Genomic DNA, 23,994 nt, shown 5'->3' with positions numbered 1-23,994 from the left:
GATCCTGAGACACAATTTTCTTCCTCTCATACTACTAATTTTTGGGATTACCCAATGAGCTGTTGGTAGAGCGTGAGACTCTTAAACTCATGGTTGTGAGTTCAAGTCCCTTGTTGGGTGAAATTCCTGCACTGCAGGAGACTGGACTAGATGACCCCATGGTCCCTTCCAACTCTAAAAATTCTGTGATTGGCAGTAGATGTAAAACGGGTAAGCACTTCTTCACTGAGTTGATAATTAACTTTTGAAAGCTGATGCCCCAAGATGTGATGTGGGCCACCGGCTTGGATGACTTTATAAGGGGATTAGATAAATTCAGGGAGGATGGGTGTATCAGCAGCTATTAGCCATAATCACTAAAATGAACCCTCCATATTCAGAAGATGTCTGCAAAAACATCCCTCCCTCCCTGCACAATGTGTCACACCTACAATCCTTAAATAATGCCCATTTAATGCTAAAAATATTAGTGGATAAACAGATGTACCCAATAGAAGAAAGTGCTATATGAACCCAAGTTGTGATCAAATTCAAAGAGAGACGTTTGGGAAAACTGGCCTTCAGTGTACTCTCAAAAATATTCAATACTGAAAAAGCTGTCATTTCCCTGACCAGATAAAGGAGAAGAACTGAGTATGTACCTCCTGCCTCTCAACATCCATATTCCAGACAACGATTCCTCCATCTGCTCCACAAGATATAAGCTGCCGTGTGTGATGGGCATAGAAGAGTGACTGAACTTTATCACTACAGTAAATATACAAAAAATAAAAGTTAGAAGATAATTGATGAGTAGGAAACAGCAATTTGTACGTGTCAATTTCCCTCTGTGTCAAAGAAACACATTCATATGCTTGGAATGGGTCAGATTCTGCAGAGCAGAAAGCCCAGTTGTGCAGAAGAAACAAAAGTATGGCAAAATTAAACAAAAAGAACAAACTATGGCACCAAGCAATTGTACACCCATCCATTAAGTTGTATATTTCTGTACACACACCTGCCCCAGGTGTTGTTCTGGGGGTCCCCCTGCCATTCAGAAGCAAACATTTAAGGGCCTGGATTCCAAGCCTGCATCTAATCCTACTCTCCTTATTTAAAAAATAAATTCCTTCAGTGAGATGCCTGACCTAGTCTTCATAGCATCAAATACGTATTTTGTGAGGAAGCTCAGAATGGTATCTACAAGGACTCTCATGTGGGGTTCTCAAAGGATTGTTGTGAAGATAAAACTGCATAAATCAGGCTAACAGCTGCTAATTAAATCATCCAGCAAGTTTCAGCACTGATCTAAACCCTGCCCTCTATTCAGAGTTAAATGGAATGCGCTGCAACCCATTGCACCTCAGGTTGGTTTAAAATTTGGAGGAGTAAGAATTCTGAAGCTATCTGCACTTGGGTGCACTTGTCAGTTCTGGAAGTGTGAATTAGATGGGTTCACATTGTAATTCAAAATTCTCACTCCAAATTTTTGCAATGCAGTTCTCCACCCAAAAAAGTAGAAAATGGGTCATTATATAGGGAAAGTGCTTGCAAAATTGTGTACGTTAGACAAAATGTCATACAAAAATACATGTTAAGTTTTCCTGCAAACTTTTTAAGAATTGCAGAATGGTGTGTAGATGGTGCGAACTCCACAAGAAATGAGAAACTGAGATGCCAAAACTGACAGATTCATCCAACCCTACTCAACATATATATATATATATGTGTGTGTGTGTGTGTGTGAGAGAGAGAGAGAGAGAGAGAGAGAGAGGGGGGGGGAGGGGGGGTTGTTTTTGGGATAGCCAGGTTGCCTGTCAATCAGAACAAAATCAGCCACAGTGTGAGATGGCCAAGAGGATGCAAAGAGTAGCAGTAGTAGTTGCTGGGAGTGTTTTTAACTGGCTGATGGGAAACCTGTAGCTCCAACTCCCATCAGCACCAGTGAGCATGCTCAGCACTCAGGGACAATAGGCCTTGTGGTCCACCACCTTCTGGAGGGTCACAGATTAGCCACCCCTGCTTTACACTTTACTTGCTAGAAACCAGTTTTTTTAGAGCGTGTGGGCTGATTTGAAGGTTCCTGAATTTTATTCTGAAAACTTCATTATATCCACAATTCTCAGTGAGAGATATCTGCCTGAATAAAAGCAGGCACGTTCTGTGGGCGAGATATATCTGAAAGGGCAAAGCATTTGATCAGCGCATTGTACTTGTGTCCTTGCAGTTCGATGGCTGTTCCTTTTCTTCCTCCGATGTCCCACATAATAATGGAATGATCAGAACTGCCAGAGAACAAGACACGCTGCACAGGATCCCAACAGAGGGCAGTGATTCCACCTGGAAATATTAGGACAGGGAAGAGGGAAAGGGGGAAAAGGGGGAAAAGGGAGGATTTTTACTATTGAAATACAGGAGCTTATGTAAACTGCCAGATCATCATCAAGTAGTTAAGGATTTGACTGCATTTGCTTTAAATCTTTTAAGAGCCTGGGAATTGGGCTGGCAGCATTAACCCTACAGATGATAGACATGCACAGGCTTACACTAAACTGGGGTACTGATAAAGAATTCCTCCTCCTCCTGAATTTCACTTTTCTCACCCAATTATGACAAACCTGAGCTTCCAGCATCAGTTAGAAGAATGCACTACTCTATCTGTACTGTCATCAAACTGGGGCAGCCTGCTTGTGTACATCCTCTCTTTGAGCAGACCTGCTCTTTATGTAGCACAACTATCAAACCAATGGACGTCTTTTGCATGCGAAAGCTGCTGTGCAATCCCTCTGTGACAGTACAGCTTTGTGAACCACCACTTGTACTTTGCGAACTTTGAAACTTCTTTCACTGACGTTATTCTCTATTCGTTGGAGCTCTCTATTCCTTTTCTGAACTTAAAAAGTGCAATGCTGGTGGTCAACAAAAGAGGTTTAAAGACTGTCTCAAGGCAAATCCGAAAAAAAATGTAGTATAAACACTGACAACTGGGAAACACTGGCCTGTGAGTGCTCCAGTTGGAGAACAGCCTTCACCAAAGGTGTCATGGGCTTTGAAGACACTCAAACTCAGGATGCAAGGGAGAAATGCGCTAAGAGGAAGGCACGCTTGGCAAATCCACACCATGATCATCTCCCGCCCGGAAACCAATTTCCCCACTGTGGAAGGATGTGTGGATCCAGAATTGGCATCCACAGTCACTTATGGACATTGTTAAAACCGTGTTTATGGAAGACAATCTTACTTGGCTATGAGTGATTGCCAAAGAAGAAGAAGACATTTACAATATGCTGCTCAAGCTGCATGGCCCTGTAAACATTCAATAAATCTCAAGCAACCGCAACAGCTAGAAAAAACATATTGCAAAGATTGAAGCAACTCCCACAGCCCGAAGCAAAGTGCAGGGGTGGCACTTACCGTGGGGGTGGCACCCCTAGGAGTGACGCAGTGGCTCAGCCACCTGCAGGCTCCGAGCTGCCCAAAATGGCAGCACTGGTCTTGCACAGCTGAGGGGGAGGCAGCAGCGGACCCCATGGGTGGCTCACCCTGGCACAGGGCACACAAGCCTCCTCAGGTGCCAGAGCAGCTAGCTACCCCGCTGCCCACAGCTAAGAGGCAGTTTCCTAGCCACTTGCATGGCGTTCCCCATTAGTAATCCCAAGGGACTAAACATGCACCAAGTCATACCTGTATGTCCCCTAAAAGTTGTGATCAGGTTGCTGTTTTCTTGCTCCAGTTTCAGGATGGTCACTTGCCCCGAATGATCACCGATAAAAACATGCCGGGTCTCCATATCAAATCTGGCGAGGAAGCACTCAGGAATCTAACAAAGTTCCAACTCTTTAAACGTGTATGTGGTGCTACTTTTTTGAATGACTTTGCACAGCAATCCCCGAAGGACTACGGTTGCACCTCAGGGCTGCTGGGCAAGAGGGAACATCTGTACAACTCATCTGGCAAGCACTTGAGCACAGCAACACACAGCACATGCTCACAACTCACAGTCTGGCTTCCATCGCTCAACCTCAACAAGATCATGGTCCCTGGAAAGGGATGCTTTTCATTATGTGTCTGTGCATGCCAGAAAATACCTGGGCAATAGAAGCTTTAAGTCTCATGCACGAGAGGAAAGGACTACTATACTATGGATCTATTCATGTTTTTCAGTGACAGCAAATTCATTTTCTATGTGGCACCAAAAAAATTCTGCCTTGGTAATAACGTTTGTCTTTACAGAACACACTATCAGAGGCATTCACTCATTCAAATGCAGACGTATACACATTTCCACTAGTTAACCCCAGCAGCAAGCAACACACAAACCACAAATGCTAGTGTAAGTCAGCGCTTAAACCTCAGAATGTTAATTAACCACAACCAACCACAAACATGAAATCTTGCTGCCCAGATTTGCATCCCTAATTCATGCTACGGTTTTTGTTTCCCTGAGATGTTAAAGCGACTTGAAATTAATAACCTGGAAAGTGGTTAAGGGATTGCTTTTTGAGAAAAAAGGTTATTTAAGAAAATTTTTGGATTCCCCTAATGGCACAAGATTAAATTATTTGCTGTTTATACTGCTTATATGTTGTGACCTGCTGCAAGGCTCAGTTTACTTTCGGCAGCTCTTTTTGGCAGCAAAGTCACTTGTACAAATTCTATGCTCACCATTTTTGGAGCACAACAATGTTATGAAAACGTAAACTCTGAAAGCTCTTTTAAATTAAATCCTTAAGAATTAAAGCAACACACACACACACAGAGCCAAAAAAAAAAAAAAAAAAAGGCGAATGAGAGATGCCACAATTACTGTAAAGGATACTGGAGTCCACAGGCACCTGCACTAATGCGGTAACTGCCAAGTCGCTGCCCACTTTCTGAGCAATGCCATGTGAAATGCTTATCCTGTCCTATGCTCAGGATCCATTCCATCTCCAGAACAAACAGAACCATCAAAACCCTGCTCTGGTGAGCTGCAAAAGGAAAGAGGAAGAGAGGCATTAACATCTTGTGTGGGAGTTTCTCTATCTCTTTTCTCCATCTCCACCTCCCATCTTCTATTCCATCCTTAAAGGTAAAGGGACCCCCGGCCGTCAGGTCCAGCTGCGGACGACTCTGGGGTTGCGGCGCTCATCTCGCTTTACTGGCTGAGGGAACCGGCGTACAGCTTCCGGGTCATGTGGCCGGCATGACTAAGCTGCTTCTGGCGAACCAGAGCAGCACACAGAAACACTGTTTACCTTCCCGCCGGAGCGGTACCTATTTATCTACTTGCACTGGTGTGCTTTCGACCTGCTAGGTTGACAGGAGCTGGGACCGAGCAATGGGAGCTCACCCCGTCGCGGGGATTCGAACCGCTGATCTTCTGATCGGCAAGCCCAAGGCTCTGTGGTTTGGACCACAGCGCCACCTGCACTATTCACATTTCTTCCATGCTACCCTAATCTGTGCTATTTTCATGTATTCTTTAATGCCATTAAAATGGGGTGGGAGGATCAGGCCTGGTGTAAGCCTGATTCAGCTAGAGAGAAGCAAAGTGTTGGTTCTGCATGTTTGGGGTGGGGGGAGAAATAATAGTTGGCTGAACAGAGTACACGGCCCTAAAAATGTGCTGCAATTAAATGCTGTGTTTTGGATGTCAGAAAAACACAACTGACCAAAAGACGAGGCAGCAAAATGCCAGTGTAATCTATTCCTGTTTTCAGTGACCATAGTTCTTTCACCAGGGGAGAGACCTGAGGTTCTCCAGATGTTGGATGATGGACCGCAGCTCAGCAACATCTGGAAGGCCACAGGTTCCCTACCCCTGTTCAACACCAATAGGAGAGAACAAAGGGAACAAAAGCCTCTGCAATCACTACCACATGCAATTAATTCACACCACATTTAAGATTCCATAATTGTTACATCATCAATTTTGTGGTTGTTTTTTTTTTCTGGGTCCACCACAGCAGTTAGCCATTTTATTTGCATTCTCCCCATTAAAAGTTTTGGGGGGGGGGGTTACTCAAACAAACAATCATCTGTTCAATCCAATTATGTTATTTATTATTGCTGTTATTTATTAACCACCTTCTACAAATATGCCTTAGGGCAACGTACACAATATGGTAATAACAACTGAAAAATGAATTAGAGTGCTTATTAGCCTTCTTCCTCTCATCAGCTCCATGTCACACAATGCTATTCAAGACAGCTTTTGTTAAAGAAACCACTGTTTTGAAACACCATGCTTTGGGATTCCCAAATGCTGGCGCTTGGACCAAAATGTTAGAAATGTGTGCACCGCTGAGCACAAGAGAGCGCAAGCGGGAGAACTGTGGCGGCTGCAGCATGCAGAAGCCAGAGCACAGCTTAAGTACCCTGGGGAGGATACAGAGAAGGCTGGAGGGAACTAAAGGATGTGGTGAGAAATTGGCTTTGATGAGAAAACTGGCTTCCTACAGTTGTAACAAGAGGTTTATTAAACACCTCTGCAGGCTTTGAAAAACCAAATGCAAACTGCAAGCACAGTGTACAGTGGTGCCCCGCAAGACGAACGCCTCGGGAGACGAAAAACTCGCTAGACGAAGGAGTTTTTCGTTTTCTTAGCCGCTTCGCAAGACGCATCTCCCTATGGGCTTGCTTCGCAAAACGAAGCTTGCCCCGCAAGATTGCTTCTCCCCGTTGCCGCCCCTTGGTTCAAAAGGGGTCCAGGGACAGAGGCCTTCCCCTCTGTCCCCGGACCTGTTTTAAAGCAAGGGAAGGGGCAGCGGGGAGAATCGCTTCTCCCCGTTGCCCCTTTGTTCAAAAGGGGTCCGGGGACAGAGGGGAAGGCGCGCGCCTTCCCCTCTGTCCCCGGACGGTCTCCATAGGAACGCATTGATTGATTTTCAATGCACTCCTATGGGAAACCGTGCTTCGCAAGACGAAAAACTCGCAAAAAGAAAAAACTTGTGGAACGAATTAATTTCGTCTTGCGAGGCACCACTGTACAGACCAAACAGGTATAAAATTATGATGAAATCAGTGGTTTTTTTAAAAGAGGCCAGAGCTGAGCAGCTCTAAGAGACCTTAAGTATCAGCGATCACCTTATAGCTTTGAGAACTACAGATTTAACTATCATTGAGGTTACATGTTCTTTGTGGAGTCCAATGCACAAGGCTGCCTTTTTGAAGTGCACAAAGCGTCCAGAACTATTTCCTGCTCTATTAAAAAAAAAAAAAGATTTCAGCAATTCCTAAGGCCTGAAAGATGCCACACATAGGGAAGAGGCTGAGCTGATCTCGCTTTGTAAGCGACAAAACACGGAACAGAACAATAAATGAAATGCATAGAAATGTAATGTCATTCTTTAAATGCCTTTCACTTTGTCCCTGTGATTCTCCTGACAGTGTTTTGAGGTGTGGGTGGTCATTCTGATCCACATACAGCAAACTGCCCCTTTGTTTGGCCTCTGAATCTCATGTTCTGCAACCATGTGGTATATGAAGAAGTGTTCATGCACACGAAAGCTTATACCCAGAACAAACTTAGTTGGTCTCTAATGTGGTACTGGACAATTTTTTAATTTTTTTGTTTATTTCGACTGCGTCAAGACCAACACGGCTACCTACCTGAATGTGGCGTTTTTGTTACTATACTATGTTTTCACACAAAAGCAATAGGTCTGGGAAGTATACAACTCATTTCAAACTCACTTGATATTTTCAAAGTGCATACTTGAAAAATGATCAAGTTCTCTTTTTAAAAAAATGAATTCATTTCAAAAAAGTAAGCACAATAGCAGCCAAACTATTACTTCATAATCCATAATCTAACAGTGAAGAGGACAGAACAGATTAAAAGTTTTGGAGATGTTTTGGCTTGTTTGCAAAACCATTCTAAATTTTCCCAGAAAACAGTCTCAGGCCTGCCAGAACTTTAAAAAGAGCTGATCTAAATATTCATAAGCCTATGTGGTTTCTCGTTTTGAAGGCCTATGAGGCAGGATAAGATCAAAGTAAACCTCTTTTTTTTTCTCTACAAGTAAGATTGTATCTCTTACCCTGGTAACTTTTAACTGGAGTCATCTTGTTGTAATCTTCTGATAAAATAAATTCCTGGAAAATAACAAAGTAGCCGCTTTAGAATGTGAAGTATGAAGTAGATATCTACAGAGTAGTTTGCAATGTAATGTTTCTTGTTAAAATCCAAGAATTTATCACTTTGTTCATTGCTCTGGATTGGAGTCGCATCTTTTTAGATCAACATGTGTGGAAAGTTAAGCTCATCAACTCCATCTGCCCAGTTAGCAATACAGAAGAGATGTATGGGTATCACAGTTAGGGATGCATGGAACCTATATCCCTGGCCTGTCTTCTCTGCCTCTTCACACTCTGGGGATAGCTGTGGAAAGTCCACAGTATGGCTTGCATATCTTTGCTTTCCTCAATACACTGTGGGCATGCAGTATTCCCTCCTTACTCCATCCTCCAAAACAGCAGAGATGCATTACAGCAATGGGCTAGAAGCTGTGTGCATGTTTACTAGCAGTGGAAGGAAATTCATATTTCCACTGAGAACACATCAAGAGAGTCACCCTCAGATTCAGTTTCTGTTTCTCCCTGCCCTCCTTTTTGTCAGGTATATGGAATCATTTTATTTTATTTTATTTTCTTACAGGAAATATTTATAGGCTGCCTTCATAGAACTCATGCAAGATGATGATGATGATGATGATGATGATGATGATAATAATAATAATAATAATAATAATAATAATAATAATAATAGTAATAATAATTTATACCCTCCCAATCTGGCTGGGTTTCGCCAGCCACTCTGGGCGGCTTCCAACCGAATATTAAAAACAATACAGCATCAAACATTACAAACTTCACTAAACAGGGCTGCCTTCAGTTGTCTTTTAAAAGTAAAATTCTCTTTTAAAAGATCGCTTACACAACAGTTAAATATACAAGTGAACAGGGAAATAATTTGCACTGGCAGGCACTGGTTCTTTTCCCCCGACGGTAAGTCAATCAGACATCCAGAACCTTGTGTCTGATTATAACAGCCCCCCCAACTGGCAAGACAAACATATACATGTGCAAAGAACTATTGCCAAGGAAATAGTGCTCATTACTTGTGTCTCATTCTAACTGAACAGGACGTTAACACTTGGGTGAAAGTGCACTGGCTCCTTTGAGCCAAAGGAAGCGAGACTTCTATGCCGCACTGATGTTACCGTTTCACAATACTGACAATGAGACTCATGAGTACTGTTCGTTCAGACCAAGCATCTGTGTCCTTAGGCAGGCATGTGACTTAGATTAAGAAGCAGAAGGGAAAGTTGCGCAAGGTGGTTTGGAGGAAGAAATCAAACGAGGAACTAAATAGCGAGGACAAAACGAGAGGACGCCAGCAATGACAGGAAAATCATCGTTACCACCACCAAAATCCTATCCCAATTTTTTTATTCTATAAAGTACTCAATAAGAAGGGTAAATGTGGGTATCTCAGAAACCCAGCTTAGCACAGATCTCAAAAAGATGACAAATTTACATGAAGGTAGCACTGCCTCCATTTCTTCCCCTTCTATTTGCCAGGTCCTATCACCTCCTGGCAAATCGATTTTACTTTCTTGGGTTCCATGATCACTGCAGATGGTGACAGCAGTCACAAAATTAAAAGGTGCCTGCTTCTTGGGAGAAAAGCAATGGCAAACCTAGACAGCATCTTAAAAAGCAGAGACATCACCTTGCCAACAAAGGTCTGTATAGTTAAAGCTATGGTTTCCCCAGTAGTGATGTACGGAAGTGAGAGCTGGACCATAAAGAAGGCTGATCGCTGAAGAATTGATGCTTTTGAATTATGGTGCTGGAGGAGACTCTTGAGAGTCCCATGGACTGCAAGAAGATCAAACCTCTCCATTCTGAAGGAAATCAGCCCTGAATGCTCACTGGAAGGATAGATCGTGAAGCTGAGGCTCCAATACTTTGGCCACCTTGTGAGAAGAGAAGACTCCCTGGAAAAGACCCTGATGTTGGGAAAGATGGAGGGCACAAGGAGAAGGGGACAGAGATGGTTAGATAGTGTTCTTGAAGCTACCAGCATGAGTTTGACCAAACTGCGGGAGGCAGTGCCTGGTGTGCTCTGGTCACGAAGAGTCGGACATGACTAAACGACTAAACAACAAGAAGCACAAAGTCATGAGGAGAAACTGAAAATCTGTAAATTTCACCCAAGTTTTTTTTTTTTTTTTTTTAACCCAATGGCTTTAAGACAAAATAACAGCAACCATTATTACGTGGAATCTAAGGGAGACTCAGACCCGCTCATCTTGAGGAGAGATCAGCCTGGGTAGAACTGCACCCCTGCCCAGAGCTTTGCTTGAGGTTGTCGCTGCTTGACACAACAAGCAAAGCTAAATGCCTATCTTTCTCACATGCATATCTTCCTCTGCCCAGTCAGGCATTACTGCTGCAATTTGACAATACTAAAGAACCCAGTTCTCCGGCAACTTGATCACATACTTTCTATTCATAATCCATGAATGGAAGAAAAATCAGAAATCCAGCTTTGCCCTTTGTGTTCTGTTTGTATGCAAATATTTATTAATTTCAATTGCCATACAAACCCCCGCATGGTAACCCAGATGATCCCAGTGTTTAACAGCAGTAAGCCTTGTGAAAAAAAGCAAAAAAAAAAAAAAGCTACTCATAGCAATCACTGGAAACTTGTCAATAAAACAGAACCCAGACTTTACTGACTATGCTACCAGTACAGATCAATATCCAACTTTGACCTCACTCAAATATGCTTATTGATCTTATGATATCCTACGGTCAATTCCCTGCTGGCAGTTTCATTTCTGTTACCCATTCCACTTCCTCTCTGCAGCTTAGGAAGGAAAATGGAGGTTCCTTCCCTCCACTTCAGGCGACTTCGTTGCACAACAGCCAGGCCTCAAGAAAGGCAAGACTCTAATGGCCTTGACTTTTGGACTTTTACATGCCAAAGACAACACAGCTTTGTAATGCTGTGAAGGTTCAGCAACACACTGACTTAAGGGGAGACGGGAAACATTCTTTAAAAAAATCACAGGAAAATCCCACCCTCTCTTGGGAGTGCACAAATTGTTCAGGATTAGAAGAGAATAAAAGGTTCACAGAAAATGATCTATTATCAGTACATATGATAAAGCCTGGCTCAAATTAAAAAGCGACTCAAATATACCGTATTTTCCCGTGTAGGTTATTCCCCCTAACAATAATGTCAAAAATTAGGGGGTGTCTTATACACGGGGCCATTTCCCCCCATTTTCCTAAATCTGAGTCCCCAAAAATGTCTTATACATGGGGGCGTCTTATAGACAGAAAAATGCGGTATAAAAAGCATAAAATGCTTTTTTAAAAGTGCATTTTAAAGAGTGCACGTCTGTTGGGATAAACTGATAAAGAAGATAAAGAAATCCAAGATTTGGAAAAAGAATGGAACTGGAGGAGACAGCTGGAAGGGAAAGGGGGAAGAAAACAATATTATTTGCTCTCATTTCTTCCCAGCACCTCTTTTAAAATGCTGTCATTGGCTTGCACAAAATTAAACAATTGCAATGGAAGAACAACAGCGTTTGTTGTATGGTGAGCGGCCCTGTGATCACACCTACAAGTTGTGTGAACAAATAACTACTGGGAAAGATGTGTCCCCCTTTTTTAGCCTAATAAAAAGGGGAGCAAGCTACAAGAATAACGATTGAGGCTGAAATTGTGTGACTAGAATGCTGCACAACTGCAAGTACCCCAAAGAGTCCAGTGAATTCAACTCAGCCCCATCCCTGAGACACATGCTCTTAATCAGCTAGTGAGTTAACTTTTTTTCTTCTGGAACCAAAAAACCCTCAATGTGGTTTACAAAAGATAAAACAGTAAAATCAAGAAAAAGTCACCCCCATGCTTTAAAACACACAGCAGTCAAAATACTAAAACAGATTTAAGGTTACCTGAAGTTTCTAAAGCATCTGGGTAGGCTTGTCTTAAACAGGAATGTTTTTAGCAGGTGCCTAAAAGGATACGGTGTAGGTGCTTGCTAGATCTCAACAGGCAGGGAGTTCCAAAGTTTAGGGGCTTCCCCACTAAATGATAAGAGTTCTTACAAGCCACTCTTCTCATTGGTAAAGCCAGTTCCAAGCCATTTTGCTGTCTTGAGGCAAGATGGTGCCCTCAACAACTCATGCAGATGCTGGCTAGACTGGCTCATGGTGAATCTTACTTCAACGCTGGTGACAGGAGAGTGTCCTCCACCTCACCCAAGGGAGGGAGATAGCTTAAGTGGTGCAGGGCAGGCCACACATAGCTCTGTTTGTTTAACCTAAACTTAATTACCTGTACTGTAGTCGAATAACCATGAACTCCTGTCTTTCCTGTGAACTAACTAATAATAGCCAACTTTCTTTCACAAAGAGATGTGAACATCTGCAAAGTAGAAAGTAGAAAGGTTTGGTCTATCTAAGCCAGGCTTCCTCAACCTCGGCCCTCCAGATGTTTTGAGACTACAATTCCCATCATCCCTGACCACTGGTCCTGCTAGCTAGGGATCATGGCAGTTGTAGGCCAAAAACATCTGGAGGGCCAAGGCTGAGGAAGCCTGATCTAAGCAGTTGTGTTTGGGCTGCTTGCATTGATATTTTGACAGATACAAGATCGTTAAAGCTGAAATGGACTTTTGCCATCTGTAAACTGTAAACCATCTTTATAATGTAACAACCTCATTACAATAATCAATGCGAATGGTATGTGAGAATTTGCCTTTGTAATATTGGTGAACTGGAAAGTTTTACATCATTCTGCAATAAATTCATGCACTGATATTTATTTCAGGATTTGATTATGGTTATACGATAATGTTTTTGTATTGTCACTGGACAGTCTCCCCGCCATGATATTTTACTGCTACATTTCATATGTTGAATACCCATTTTACAGTAGTTCCTTCTAGCTCATCTTCCATGAGCTAGATACCATGAGGTATCATTCAAAATATTTGAATTCCCTCAAAAGCCTTTCTGAAATCCAATAATATTTTCCTTCTGTTTACTTTGCCAATTGCAATCAAAAGAGCTGTGCTGGCGTAAAACCATGCTGACTGCTAATAAACACTTCCTTTCTTCTAGGTGCTTACGGGTTTGCTGTTTAATATCTGCTCTAATATCTTCTCAGGTCAAGGAAGTCAAATGAGTAAGTCCAACACCAAGTTGCTGCTTCAATGATCAAATACTGTGCAAATTCTTCCAGGTACCAAGCAAGTTTGCTCTGTAATTCCCTGTATAAAGGTTTCCATTTTGGAAAGTGGACCATCTAACTCCTGTATGAAAGTCATCAACTATCATCTACCTGCAGCAGAAAACGAGGGATGGGAAACATGGGATAGCAGGGACTTCAGGAACTGGTGCCTAGTTGCCTTGTTTTTCCCTTCCCTCCTATTTTGTTAAACATTTTAGAGTATAAACCTGCCAGTACGGAATATCTTGTTTTTTTATAAATGCTGAGTGTTGAGTTATGCTTCAAGCAATTTGATGATTAATAGTAAATCCACACCCCTCCCCAAAAGACAAGAGTATCAGGAAGATGACTCCAAGGAATGAGTCTCTGAACTGAGCGGAATGCACAACAACAGACAAGTTAAAACAGTCATTTTCCTGGACTTTAAAAAGAGCTTTTTTTATATCAGGTTTCAAGTGATACCACGTTTTATGTCCTTTTTTTGAGATGCTTGTCTCCCATTCTTTCCCATTTTATCTCACGTTTTAATATCAATGTGGCGTTTGTGGAACTGTTCCATCGGTTTGCTGAAAGCCATGTTGTAAATTCAGTGACTTTAAAGGCAGGGTGAAAGCCTCTAATACAAGAGATCTGGCTGATTTGAATTCAGACCAATCCAATGTTTTTGGAGCTGGTCCTTCATTGCCCAGATCTTTCTTCACTATTCCCTACTCTGGTGTTTGCAAGTATTGCTAAATGCCTCATTATTTGCGAGGACTGTGGCAAAATAGGTCAGGAGGTCATTTCTGTTTTCCTCTAGCTCAGTGTAGTCTGCCTCACACAGCAAAAGGCCAGAGGCAGCTACAGGGGCCTTAGGGAAGTAGGAACGGAAAGAAAAAATGAAGAAGCTACACTGTGCCTTCAGGATATATTTTGAGATTCCCAACTGAAAGTAGCCTATAAACAAAAGGACAGCTAGCACTACCAGCCTCAAGATGAGGAGAAAAAGGTGCCCTTCAGCACTGATGCCTAGTGCTTAATTTTTTCCCATGGAAAGATTTCAGTTTCACAAGTTCATTAGTAACAATGAATTGATGCAAACTGCAAATACAGTGGTGCCCCGCAAGACGAATGCCTCGCAAGACGAAAAACTCGCTAGACGAAAGAGTTTTCCGTCTTTTGAGGTGCTTCGCAAGACAAATTTCCCTATGGGCTTGCTTCGCAAGACAAAAACGTCTTGCGAGTTTTTTCCCTTCCCCCCCTTTTTCTAAGCCGCTAAGCACCGCTTAGCCGCTAATAGCCGCTAAGCCGCAAATAGCGCTAATCAGCTAAACCGCTAATAGGCGTGCTTCGCAAGACGAAAAAACCGCAAGATGAAGAGACTCACGGAACGAATTAATTTCGTCTTGCGAGGCACCACTGTACTGCATTAGGCAAGCTTAGCCATTTCACCATTCAGTTTTGCTTATTAAAAGCTAGTAAAATAGACACACTAAAGTAGATCACTCTCTAGGGCAGAGGTGGGGAACCTCTGGCTCACCAGATGTTTCTATTTAGCCAAGCTGGCTGGGGTTCATGGGGGAAGTATTTTGGCAGCATCTGGATTGCCAAAGGCTTCCCACCCTGACTCTAGGGCACCAGGAAGCGTTATGGTGTAAATTATCCTATGCAGATTGCCCTAATTTGCATAGGAGTAATTTCCAGAAATCCCACATTACTGGCCCTCAGATTTGTGCAACAGGAAGGATGGCAACAGATGAGCATCCCTAACCCTGGCAAGAAGACGCAGCTCACAATAAATTTGCTGGAAGAATGGAAGCTGAAGAGCTTGCACTTTCTTCAAGTCTTAACAGCGCCTTTGAAAACTAGCATTATTGAATCTTGCTACAGCTAGGAATTTCCGTCCACGGGGCAGGCTTCTAATTCTTTGCACAAACCTATCTCTGAACTCTTGGCACCGTACAGATCCATGTACCTAGTAAACAAAGTAGGAAAAAATCAGGAGTTTTCTCAGAACACCACCCTTGATATACTGTAAAGCGCCTTGTGATCTTCAGATGCAGGACAGTACAGAAATTTAATAAATAAAATAATATTTAAATGTTTAACTCATGATTATAAAAATGCTGTCCATGAGATCCAAGCCCCCTAGTAATGAGAGTGCTACTGAGTGAAGGAATAAAATTTGCTTGCAACATGCCATTTCCTGTACTGTAGATTTCAGCTCCATTCATCTGCCATTTAATCAAACGCTCAAAAAGGAATTCTCAGAACACAGAGGCCTGCTTTGGAAGTGGATGGGGGCACATCTTAACTAGAAATCTTATCATGTGTACTTACTGAGATTGTACCGTTATCTAGACCGACAGACAGCCTCCTTGTTTCTGGATTAATGCACATGCACGAACACGGAGCTGAAAATGAACATATTGTTGAACTTAAGACCTTTAGTGTTATTGCTCACAAATGTCAAGGGACAATCAAGGCAGCGTTATTACAGTGTGGGAGACAGGGGCAGATGGGATGGCAAGATAGGAATCTAGTGGATGTCACCTGTTTAAATGCTCTTTTGGGGAGGCAAGGATTTCAGAAGGGGCAAGCTGGGATACCTCAGTTGGCAGAGCACGAGGTTGTGGTTCAAGCCCCACTGGGCTACAGATTCCTGCATTGCAGGGGTTTGAACTAGGTGACTCTCGTGGTCCCTCCCAACTCTACAGTTCTATGATATGCAGTGTATTTATGTTATGAATTGGGGATTAAAGTTTCGGAACAGGAAGCACATGGCAAGCTTGGGGTGAATGTGCTGTTCAATGCCCAGGACAAAGCTGTGCTATATTTGAACTCCTCAAATCAGCTATGAGGCAACCAGGTGTGGATTAGTCTACGGCTCCTCCCATAAGTACACATGGTTGCTTGCCCACTGGATAGGAAATATAACTGAATTCACAACTTTTTCATGCTCTTCTACACAGCTCTGATTATAAATCCCCCAAACACTTCCTAGTTCTGTGCTGCCTTGGCTTCCAAACGGCATCCTAGCAACGTTATGTTCTGACAAGGTTCTATGTTTGCGATCTTTATTCTTGTTTCAGTGAATACATGAATATACTCCTGTATATCAGCTCTGGCTCTTGCATTATAATTTGATAGCCTGCTTCTTTCGAATGCTAGAGAAATTTACCATAATTATATAAAGTTCAAAATTTCTGTCAGCTCACTTTTGGAGAACAGGACTTTTTAAAAAGCCTGATTAATGTAGTAATTTTAAAGCCTATGTTGCCTGGAAGAAGCTGATTTTGATCAATGGTAAAAAATGGTGAGGCTGAGAGATAATAAATTCTGGTTTTTAAACTAATTTTGGTTCTGCTGTATTTAATAATGACACAGAAAATGCCTCTTGCTAACAATTAAGCTGAGCTTTTGATTTTAAGTTAACACACCACCTGAAGTACTACACAAATTTAAGTTTACTTTCTTCCTATCAATGTTTTCTTTTTCATGTCTTTGGGAATCTCAAACAGGAAGGATATTCAATGCTACAGGAACATCATAGCCCGGGGTAGTCTATAGGATGCCCTCCAGATGTTGCTAAACAACAGCCCCCATCAGCCTCAGCTAGCAGAGTCAATGGACACAGATAGAAAGTGGAGCCCAAGAACACAGGTGTCACATTGGTTATATTTGCCAAACACCAGAATACTTTTGATTTTGAAAGTTCAACATATTTAATTGCCATCAGAATTATGGAAGATCCACACTGTGTTCCCAACAGCTAATTATTGGTGGGAGTGGTGTTGAAAATTGAGAATTAAAATGGACTAAAGATTGCAAATACTTACAAGGCAGTGGATGGTATATGCTAGGCCAATACTGACCACTGTCTCTCTTCAGCCACACACGAACAGTTCTGTAAAAGAAAGGGAGGAAGCATCTTTAGCATTTCCCCATCATTAGTGGTTCTCATTCAAAAAATGGACACAAGTGCTAGCGGAGGATTTGGCTAACTCGACTTGGAAGCCTTGCCAACCATTAAGGATTAACCCCAATATGGAATACCAACATTAATCCCAATGGGTCCCATGCCTTCATATAAGGAATATGGAAAAATTGCTTGGTAAGCCATAAGCAACTGCATCAAACAGTCTTATCTTGCCACTTATTTCCTGAATCTTTTTTTGAAAAGCAACTTATACAGTGGACGCTCGGGTTGCAAACGTGATCTGTGCAGGATGCATGTTCACAACCCGCAGCGTCTGCAACTCACAGCGGTGCGTCTGTGCATGGGCGGGTTGTGATTTGGCGCATCTGCACATAGCACGATTTGGCGCTTCTGCGCATGTGCGACCGCTGAAACCTGGAAGTAACCCATTCCGGTACTTCCGGGTTTCGGCGGTCTGCAACCCCAAAAAACGCAACCTGAAGCATTTGTAACCTGAGGTATGACTGTACTGGTTTTCTGGAAAATTCTGGATACCCCTAATATTAACTCATTTTCCCATGGGGAGCATACAAGAAAAGCAATAGAGTTTTAGTTACAGCATTTAAGGGCCATTTCACATATTGCAACATTCTCTCACAAAAGCACTTCAATCCCACACTTAGCATGCCACCCACTGGCGCCTCCCCTTCTGGAATGGTCTTCTATGAGCAGCTGAAGCAGAGGGCAGAAAGAACCACCACTGGACCCAACTGGCACCATTTCTGGCCATTCCAATATTGATGCACCATTAGGAAAAGTCAGTACTTCTCTTTTGTGTGTTTGCAAGAGTTCTCAACCAGTTGTAGACGCAAAACAAAAATGCAAATTTTGTTTGGTCCTATGAAGTTCAAAAATATTCTCAGCCAAATGAGCACCAAGCCGAATATTACGAGCAAATCACTTTTCCCAGAGGCCATGACTTTGCTGTCATCTGTAGTTCTTGCTGTTGTTACTACTCATCTCTCGCTTACACTAAAAAGTAGCTATAGGGAGGAAATATGAAACGTTCTATGGAGGTATCTGTGGTGTTGTTGCCAAGGAAGAAACCCAAGATGTGAAAGGATGACAGATTATTACCTTGTTTTCACTTACTCATACAACTTGTACACATTATGGTTTAAACAAACGACACACACCCATTTTGGAGTAATGCGTATCTATGGCCTTCTCAGCAGATTAGCTCATTGTTACTGTTTATTGTTTTTTGTTGTATACACTACAAATAATTATTTGACACACACTTAGAGGCCTTAAGGGTAGGAAAGAAGCACCTTGAATTGAGCCCAGAAAACTAACTGGAAAACAGTTGGTCTAAGACCAACATAAATTTGGCTGCAGCATTTTGCACCAGCTGCTGTTTCCAAACACTCTTCAAGGGCAGCGTCACGCAGAACATGTTTCCATAATTTGGGTAGAAAATGGTCAAGGCATGCATGTGCAATATTTTACTAGAAATGTGAGCAGTGTGAATGGGACAAGTAACAAATGCTGTGTGAGCTGAAGTGATAGGACTTATTCCTTTCCTTTCTGCCAGCGTCACAAACTCAGGTATATAAGCTGGGTGCCAAATGGCTCTTTAAACCAGGGTTGCAGTCGCCAAAAGGGAATGCCTAGCTGCCATTTTTGGGTCAGACGGCTCGAAAAGTTGTATCTTTCAGTATGACTTTTTGGTTCCTGAAATTCATTCTGGTTGTGCAGATAAAATATAACAGACATAATTCTACAGAATGTGTTGCTAGTGTGTGAAAACAGTCAAGACCCAAGCATGCACCTCCCGATAATGGAGACATCAGGCACCATCCTGGCACCCGGGCATCTTCACTTGGTCGCAAGTGACTGATAGCCAGGTGCAAAATGTGCTTGGCGAATTTCGAACGCTGCTCGCTGCAGTCCCCTCCCCAAATCTGCTCTGATCCATCAGATTGCTCTAATGTTGCAAATGGCTTAAATTTTTGTTGGAATTTGTTACGGTCGTTTTTGCACTCTTATCTATGATACTAATATCTAAATAACTTATTTCTCCAGATGACCAAACTATTATGTGCACAGAAATCTGCCATAAAAACATTAACCGCTGACACACTGTTTTACGAGGAACAGACAGTTGCTAATCTCTTAAATACTTCTCTCAGATATACAAGATAGCATCCACAGCTAAGACTATAAAACCAGAAAGACTTTACAAACTTAATCAAAAGTGTAATCCCCGGCAGATGCCAGCTAATTAGTTTGAAATAAGCACAACTGACCCCCAAATATCTTATTTGTGTGGTGAATCAGCTCCAGCCGTCATCTGTTTGTACATCTGCCTTCCACGCCGATGAAATTGTCATCTTTTATTCCTTTCTCTTTTGCCCTCATGTTACATGTTCTCACATAACATGTGTACCTATGGTAAAGTTTAGATTATTGCAATGCAAAAGCCAATCCATGCACTAGCAATTGTGTTTGTGTGTGTGTGTAGACAGATACAACTTAAATATCCCTCCTTATTCCTTCTTATCACCATACACAATCACAAGCTTTGAATTCTTTTCAGCCTTTATAACACAACAGTTCAGCCCAGGGCTAATGTTTAATTCACAGCAGCTAGACCATCAGTAAACAGAAAGCGTGGCGCAATACTACTGAGCAATCAAGAACTCTCAGATCCTGCTCTGTTCCCAATAGCTTGCAGAAAACGGCAGTATCTCTCCCAACTCTAGTCAAGGTTTTCTTTTACCTACAACGCAGCATGGGTAAAGTTTTAGCCCAGACTGTGAACTGCTTTGTTAATGCAGCTTTTCAGCCTCTCAGCCCTCCACAGCAACAGAATCTGTCCATGAGCTACCAGTTCACTCATTCAGATTGTCCCAGAAGTCTTACGATAGATATGCTATGCTATATGGCATGGCTGGACAAAATCCTCATCATAGGTTTGCAAGTGCTCACACATTTACACTGGTACCCCTGTTACAACTGCTTCAGGTTACGAGCTCCACTAACCCAGAAGTAGCTGCTCCTGGTTGCAAACTTTGCCCTACGATGCAAACGGAAATCGCGCGCCAGAAGTATGCACACACAGCGGGAGGCCCCATTAGTGAAAGTGTGCCTCAGGATAAGAACTGTTTCAGCTTAAGAACAGACCTCCGGAATGAATTAAGTTTGTAACCAGAGATACCACTGTATTCCACTTAGTGGAATGGAGCCTTTGAAATAGAGTTTGTTGCCTGCATTGATAGAATTGTTCGGATAGGATAAGATACTTAAAGGCAACGGTGTTCTTGTTGCTCCTCCCTCTTCCTTACCTGTACATTTGGAAAGATGAAGAGTGGGCCCTGCAGTTTGCCCACTTCCCTTCTCTGTTCTTAAAAGGGAAAGGTAAAGGGACCCCTGACCATTAGGTCCAGTCGTGGCCAACTCTGGGGTTGTGGTGCTCATCTCGCTTTACTGGCCGAGGGAGCCGGCGTACAGCTTCCGGGTCATGTGGCCAGCATGACTAAGCCGCTTCTGGCAAACCAGAGCAGCGCATGGAAACGCCATTTACCTTCCTGCCAGAGCGGTACCTATTTATCCACTTGCACTTTGACATGCTTTCGAACTGCTAGGTTGGCAGGAGCACGGACCGAGCAACGGGAGCTCACCCCGTTGCGGGGATTTGAACCACCGACCTTCTGATCGGCAAGTCCTAGGCTCTGTGGTTTAACCCTGAGCACCACCTGCGTCCCTTTCTCTGTTCTTAGGCCCACGTTAATCAGTGAATAACGAGTAATACCTTTATGTAGGCAAATAAATAAGCCAGCAAAAGTTACCAATCCTCCAAATAATTACTAGTCCCACCGACGAGATCAAGAATTCCATCCCTCTTGCAGCTGCCTGCTACACTTCTGTGCTGGGCCTGGAAGAGGACAGCAGTTTCCAACCACTGCTATTCCCCTTGGTTTCTATGCTTGACACAAAGGAGGATGTAGGGCTCCGACCCTCCTCTCCCAGGCCACACTGACGGGTTTTTTTTAGTATACCTAAAATCCTTTGCTTACCCCACATTTTGTTCAAAAAATTGCTTTGCATAGGTAACTACAATAGAGCTACCAAATTTTTCAAAAGTAGGGAGTCCGTGGCTTGGCTTTTGAAAAACAGCGGGTCTGCAGTAATTAGCCACGGTAATTGGGAACCGAACTACTATCCTATGCAATGAATGTGCAAGCCATTGGAGGCTGGGCCCGCTGAGACGGTGCTGCTTTTGCTTCTATTCTGCATTTCAGAGATACTTTTATACTTCTGTAATTGCTAGCCACTTTAAGAATATTTGTGGTCAAGAGTGGGGTGTAAGTATTTTAAGCGAAATAAATATGCTGGTAAGAAGAGGTATGAAAAGATTTGTGCACAGTGTGCCCTATTTGTCTGCATCCTGCTGTAGATGCCTCTGCATTTGTTCAGTCTGTTTAACCAAAGGGGGAGAGAGAGAGAGAGAGAGAGAGAGAGAGAGAGAGAGAGAGAGAGAACTGCGTAGCATTTTCAAGTGCAAACTCAAGTCTTGTGCCCCTTTTCAAGGAAGCCGGGGAAAATGCAATACCTCCCTCGACTGCAGAGATGCCACAATGAAACGTGATTTTATGTTACGAAATGATTCGTATTATGACATGATTCATTTGAAGTTCAGACAATCCCCACACCCAAGCAAGTGGGGGAAGGAAAGAGATCGGCAATGATTATCTGAAGCAAGGCCTTTCAAATGCTACAGCTTTACATGGCCCCTTGTATGGCTGCATTGTGTACAACACAGAGGACATGCATTCTGTTGTTGGGTGCCTGAAAGGCTAGTCTACGGGTGGAAATTGCAGATTTAACAATACGACTCAAGAACCAAAATATTCTGAAAACACTTGAGAATGATGAGGGGTACGTATCTGGGTGAGCCTAGGAGGAAGGTCCTGAGATTCAAAGGGACTGCAACAGGATCAACAGCATACTCAAGTACATCTAGCTCAGCTTTCAGACTCTCTCTCTCTCTCTCTCTCTCCATATACCGTATTTTTCACTCTATAGGATGCATCCGACCATAGGACACACCTTGTTTTAGAGGGGGAGAACAAGAAAAAAAAAATCTCCCCCTCTCTGCTCAGCGCCCCTTCAGCGAAGCGGCAGGAGAAATGGAGCCCCTTCCATTTCTCCTCCCGCTTGGCTGAAGGGGCGCTGCACAGCTCTCCCTCTCTGCTGAAGCCAGGAGAGCAAGACTCTCCTGGCTTCAGCAAAAGGAATCCGAAGCCTTTGGAGCGCAGCGCGAGGTTCCGCTGCGCTCCAAAGGCTTCAGACGGCTATCCCTGAAGCCTGGAGAGCGAGAGGGGTCGGTGCGCACCGACCCCTCTCGCTCTCCAGGCTTCAGCGAAAGCAACGCGTAGCCTCCAGAGCATGGAAGGGCACCATTCACCTAAAAAACCCTATCAACAAAAGCCCTGTCCAAGGGCTTCTGCTTGCATAATGGAGGTTCCTCCCTTCTCCTGCAGGCCTCCCAAAATTGTCTTGTGGGTGTGTGTGTCAAGACAACCCCCAGATCTGCACGCAGGGAGTGGCAGGAGACACTTCCATCTGGCAAGCTGATAGGTTTGTAATGGCAGAATGTTAAATATATATTGCTATCTACAGATATTCCAAATGAAAAAGGATTAAGATTTCCAAAGATGAAAATTTCCTTCCTAACTATCCAGGAAAAGTAAGCAAGAGTTCAGCACGAAAGCAGAAGAACAGTCACAATGGTGGTGGCCCCTCAGCTACCCTTTCCCCAAAGAAGGACCTCATCATGACGATTCTGTCGTTCCTGAACCCAGAAGCAAGGTCCTGTTCTCTTCATGCAGCAGCCACAAGAGAGAGAAAAGGCACCTCTTGTGAACACCCACTTCCAGCTCATTTAGCACACGGCAAGATACCTGGGAGCACCACGCCATTCTAGGAGGATTGTCATTTCAAGTGTCACTTTTGAAGCATTGCTGGGCATCTCTCTGGTACGCAGTGAAGTGAAATCCCAAGAGCCACTTTCAGTCTGAATTAAAGCCTTTAGCAGGAGATGCACAGAACTGCCCCCCCCCCCGCAGGATTAAGTCAGCTGTGAGCTGAGCTTTTTCTCCTTCATATTTGTTCCACTGTCTGATCAGCTATAGTTTCCAACTCCTCTCTCCCTGCCTCTTCCCTTTTTTATTCTTCCCCTTTATTTTGGGAAGCTGCCCTTCTTATTCCATCTGCTTCACAAATGAACCCCAAACTCTCAAAGAACTGTACAACTGACTTAATTGCATAATATACTTAGGCTAGGGTCTATGTGATCACAAACAAAGGTTTCTGTAGCAGAAGGGAAAATAGATTGTGACTGTATTGTGATCCTTTTTATTCAGCAGAACCTCAGGGGGAGAGAGGCACAAAGCATGGCAACTCCAAGGGGCTGGTGGGAATCCTTTAGTCCAACAAACAAGTTCTCTTTTTAAAATTCAAACCCCAGTTCAAGTCAGACTGCTACGTACAACATTCTGCATACATATCAACTTCATATTCTGCTGTCGTCTTATTTATTTATTTGCTGAATTTATATACATCTATCTGACAGTGTGCATGAATTAGATTTGTTCTGGTTGTTTGATGCTATCCTACCAGCTACGGCAATGGCTTACCACTCCAGAAGGGCATGGTAGAATGTGATGCTAATATCCAATACCAAGATGAAGGTCTACCAGGCTTATGTGTTGAGCACGCTGCTTTATGGAAGTGAGCCACAGGCAGTTTACAATTTCCAGGAGCCACATATGCTGTGACAAGAAGATTTTGGGCATCGCATGGCAGGACAGAGT

At 43.1% G+C, this 23,994-nt stretch overlaps 1 protein-coding gene across 1 annotated transcript in view; it reads right to left on the bottom strand.

The window, feature by feature from the left end:
- The window catches only part of WDFY2 (WD repeat and FYVE domain containing 2), a 41,331-nt gene that overhangs the window by 7,256 nt on the left and 10,081 nt on the right, over positions 1-23,994 (bottom strand). The window contains exons 2-8 of the mRNA XM_081855647.1: positions 17,037-17,104; positions 15,538-15,611; positions 8,004-8,058; positions 4,799-4,949; positions 3,664-3,776; positions 2,193-2,319; positions 642-747 (exon numbers count right to left, since the gene is read on the bottom strand). Coding sequence (XP_081711773.1) covers positions 642-747; positions 2,193-2,319; positions 3,664-3,776; positions 4,799-4,949; positions 8,004-8,058; positions 15,538-15,611; positions 17,037-17,104 — 694 coding nt within the window. The remainder of the gene's footprint in view (positions 1-641; positions 748-2,192; positions 2,320-3,663; positions 3,777-4,798; positions 4,950-8,003; positions 8,059-15,537; positions 15,612-17,036; positions 17,105-23,994) is intronic.

The sequence above is a fragment of the Podarcis erhardii genome (genome assembly GCF_964252035.2).
Source record: "Podarcis erhardii genome assembly, chromosome: 3".
NCBI classification, from domain to species: domain Eukaryota; kingdom Metazoa; phylum Chordata; class Lepidosauria; order Squamata; family Lacertidae; genus Podarcis; species Podarcis erhardii.
Note: the sequence above shows the minus strand (reverse complement) of the source record. Positions and strands in the feature narration are given on the sequence as shown.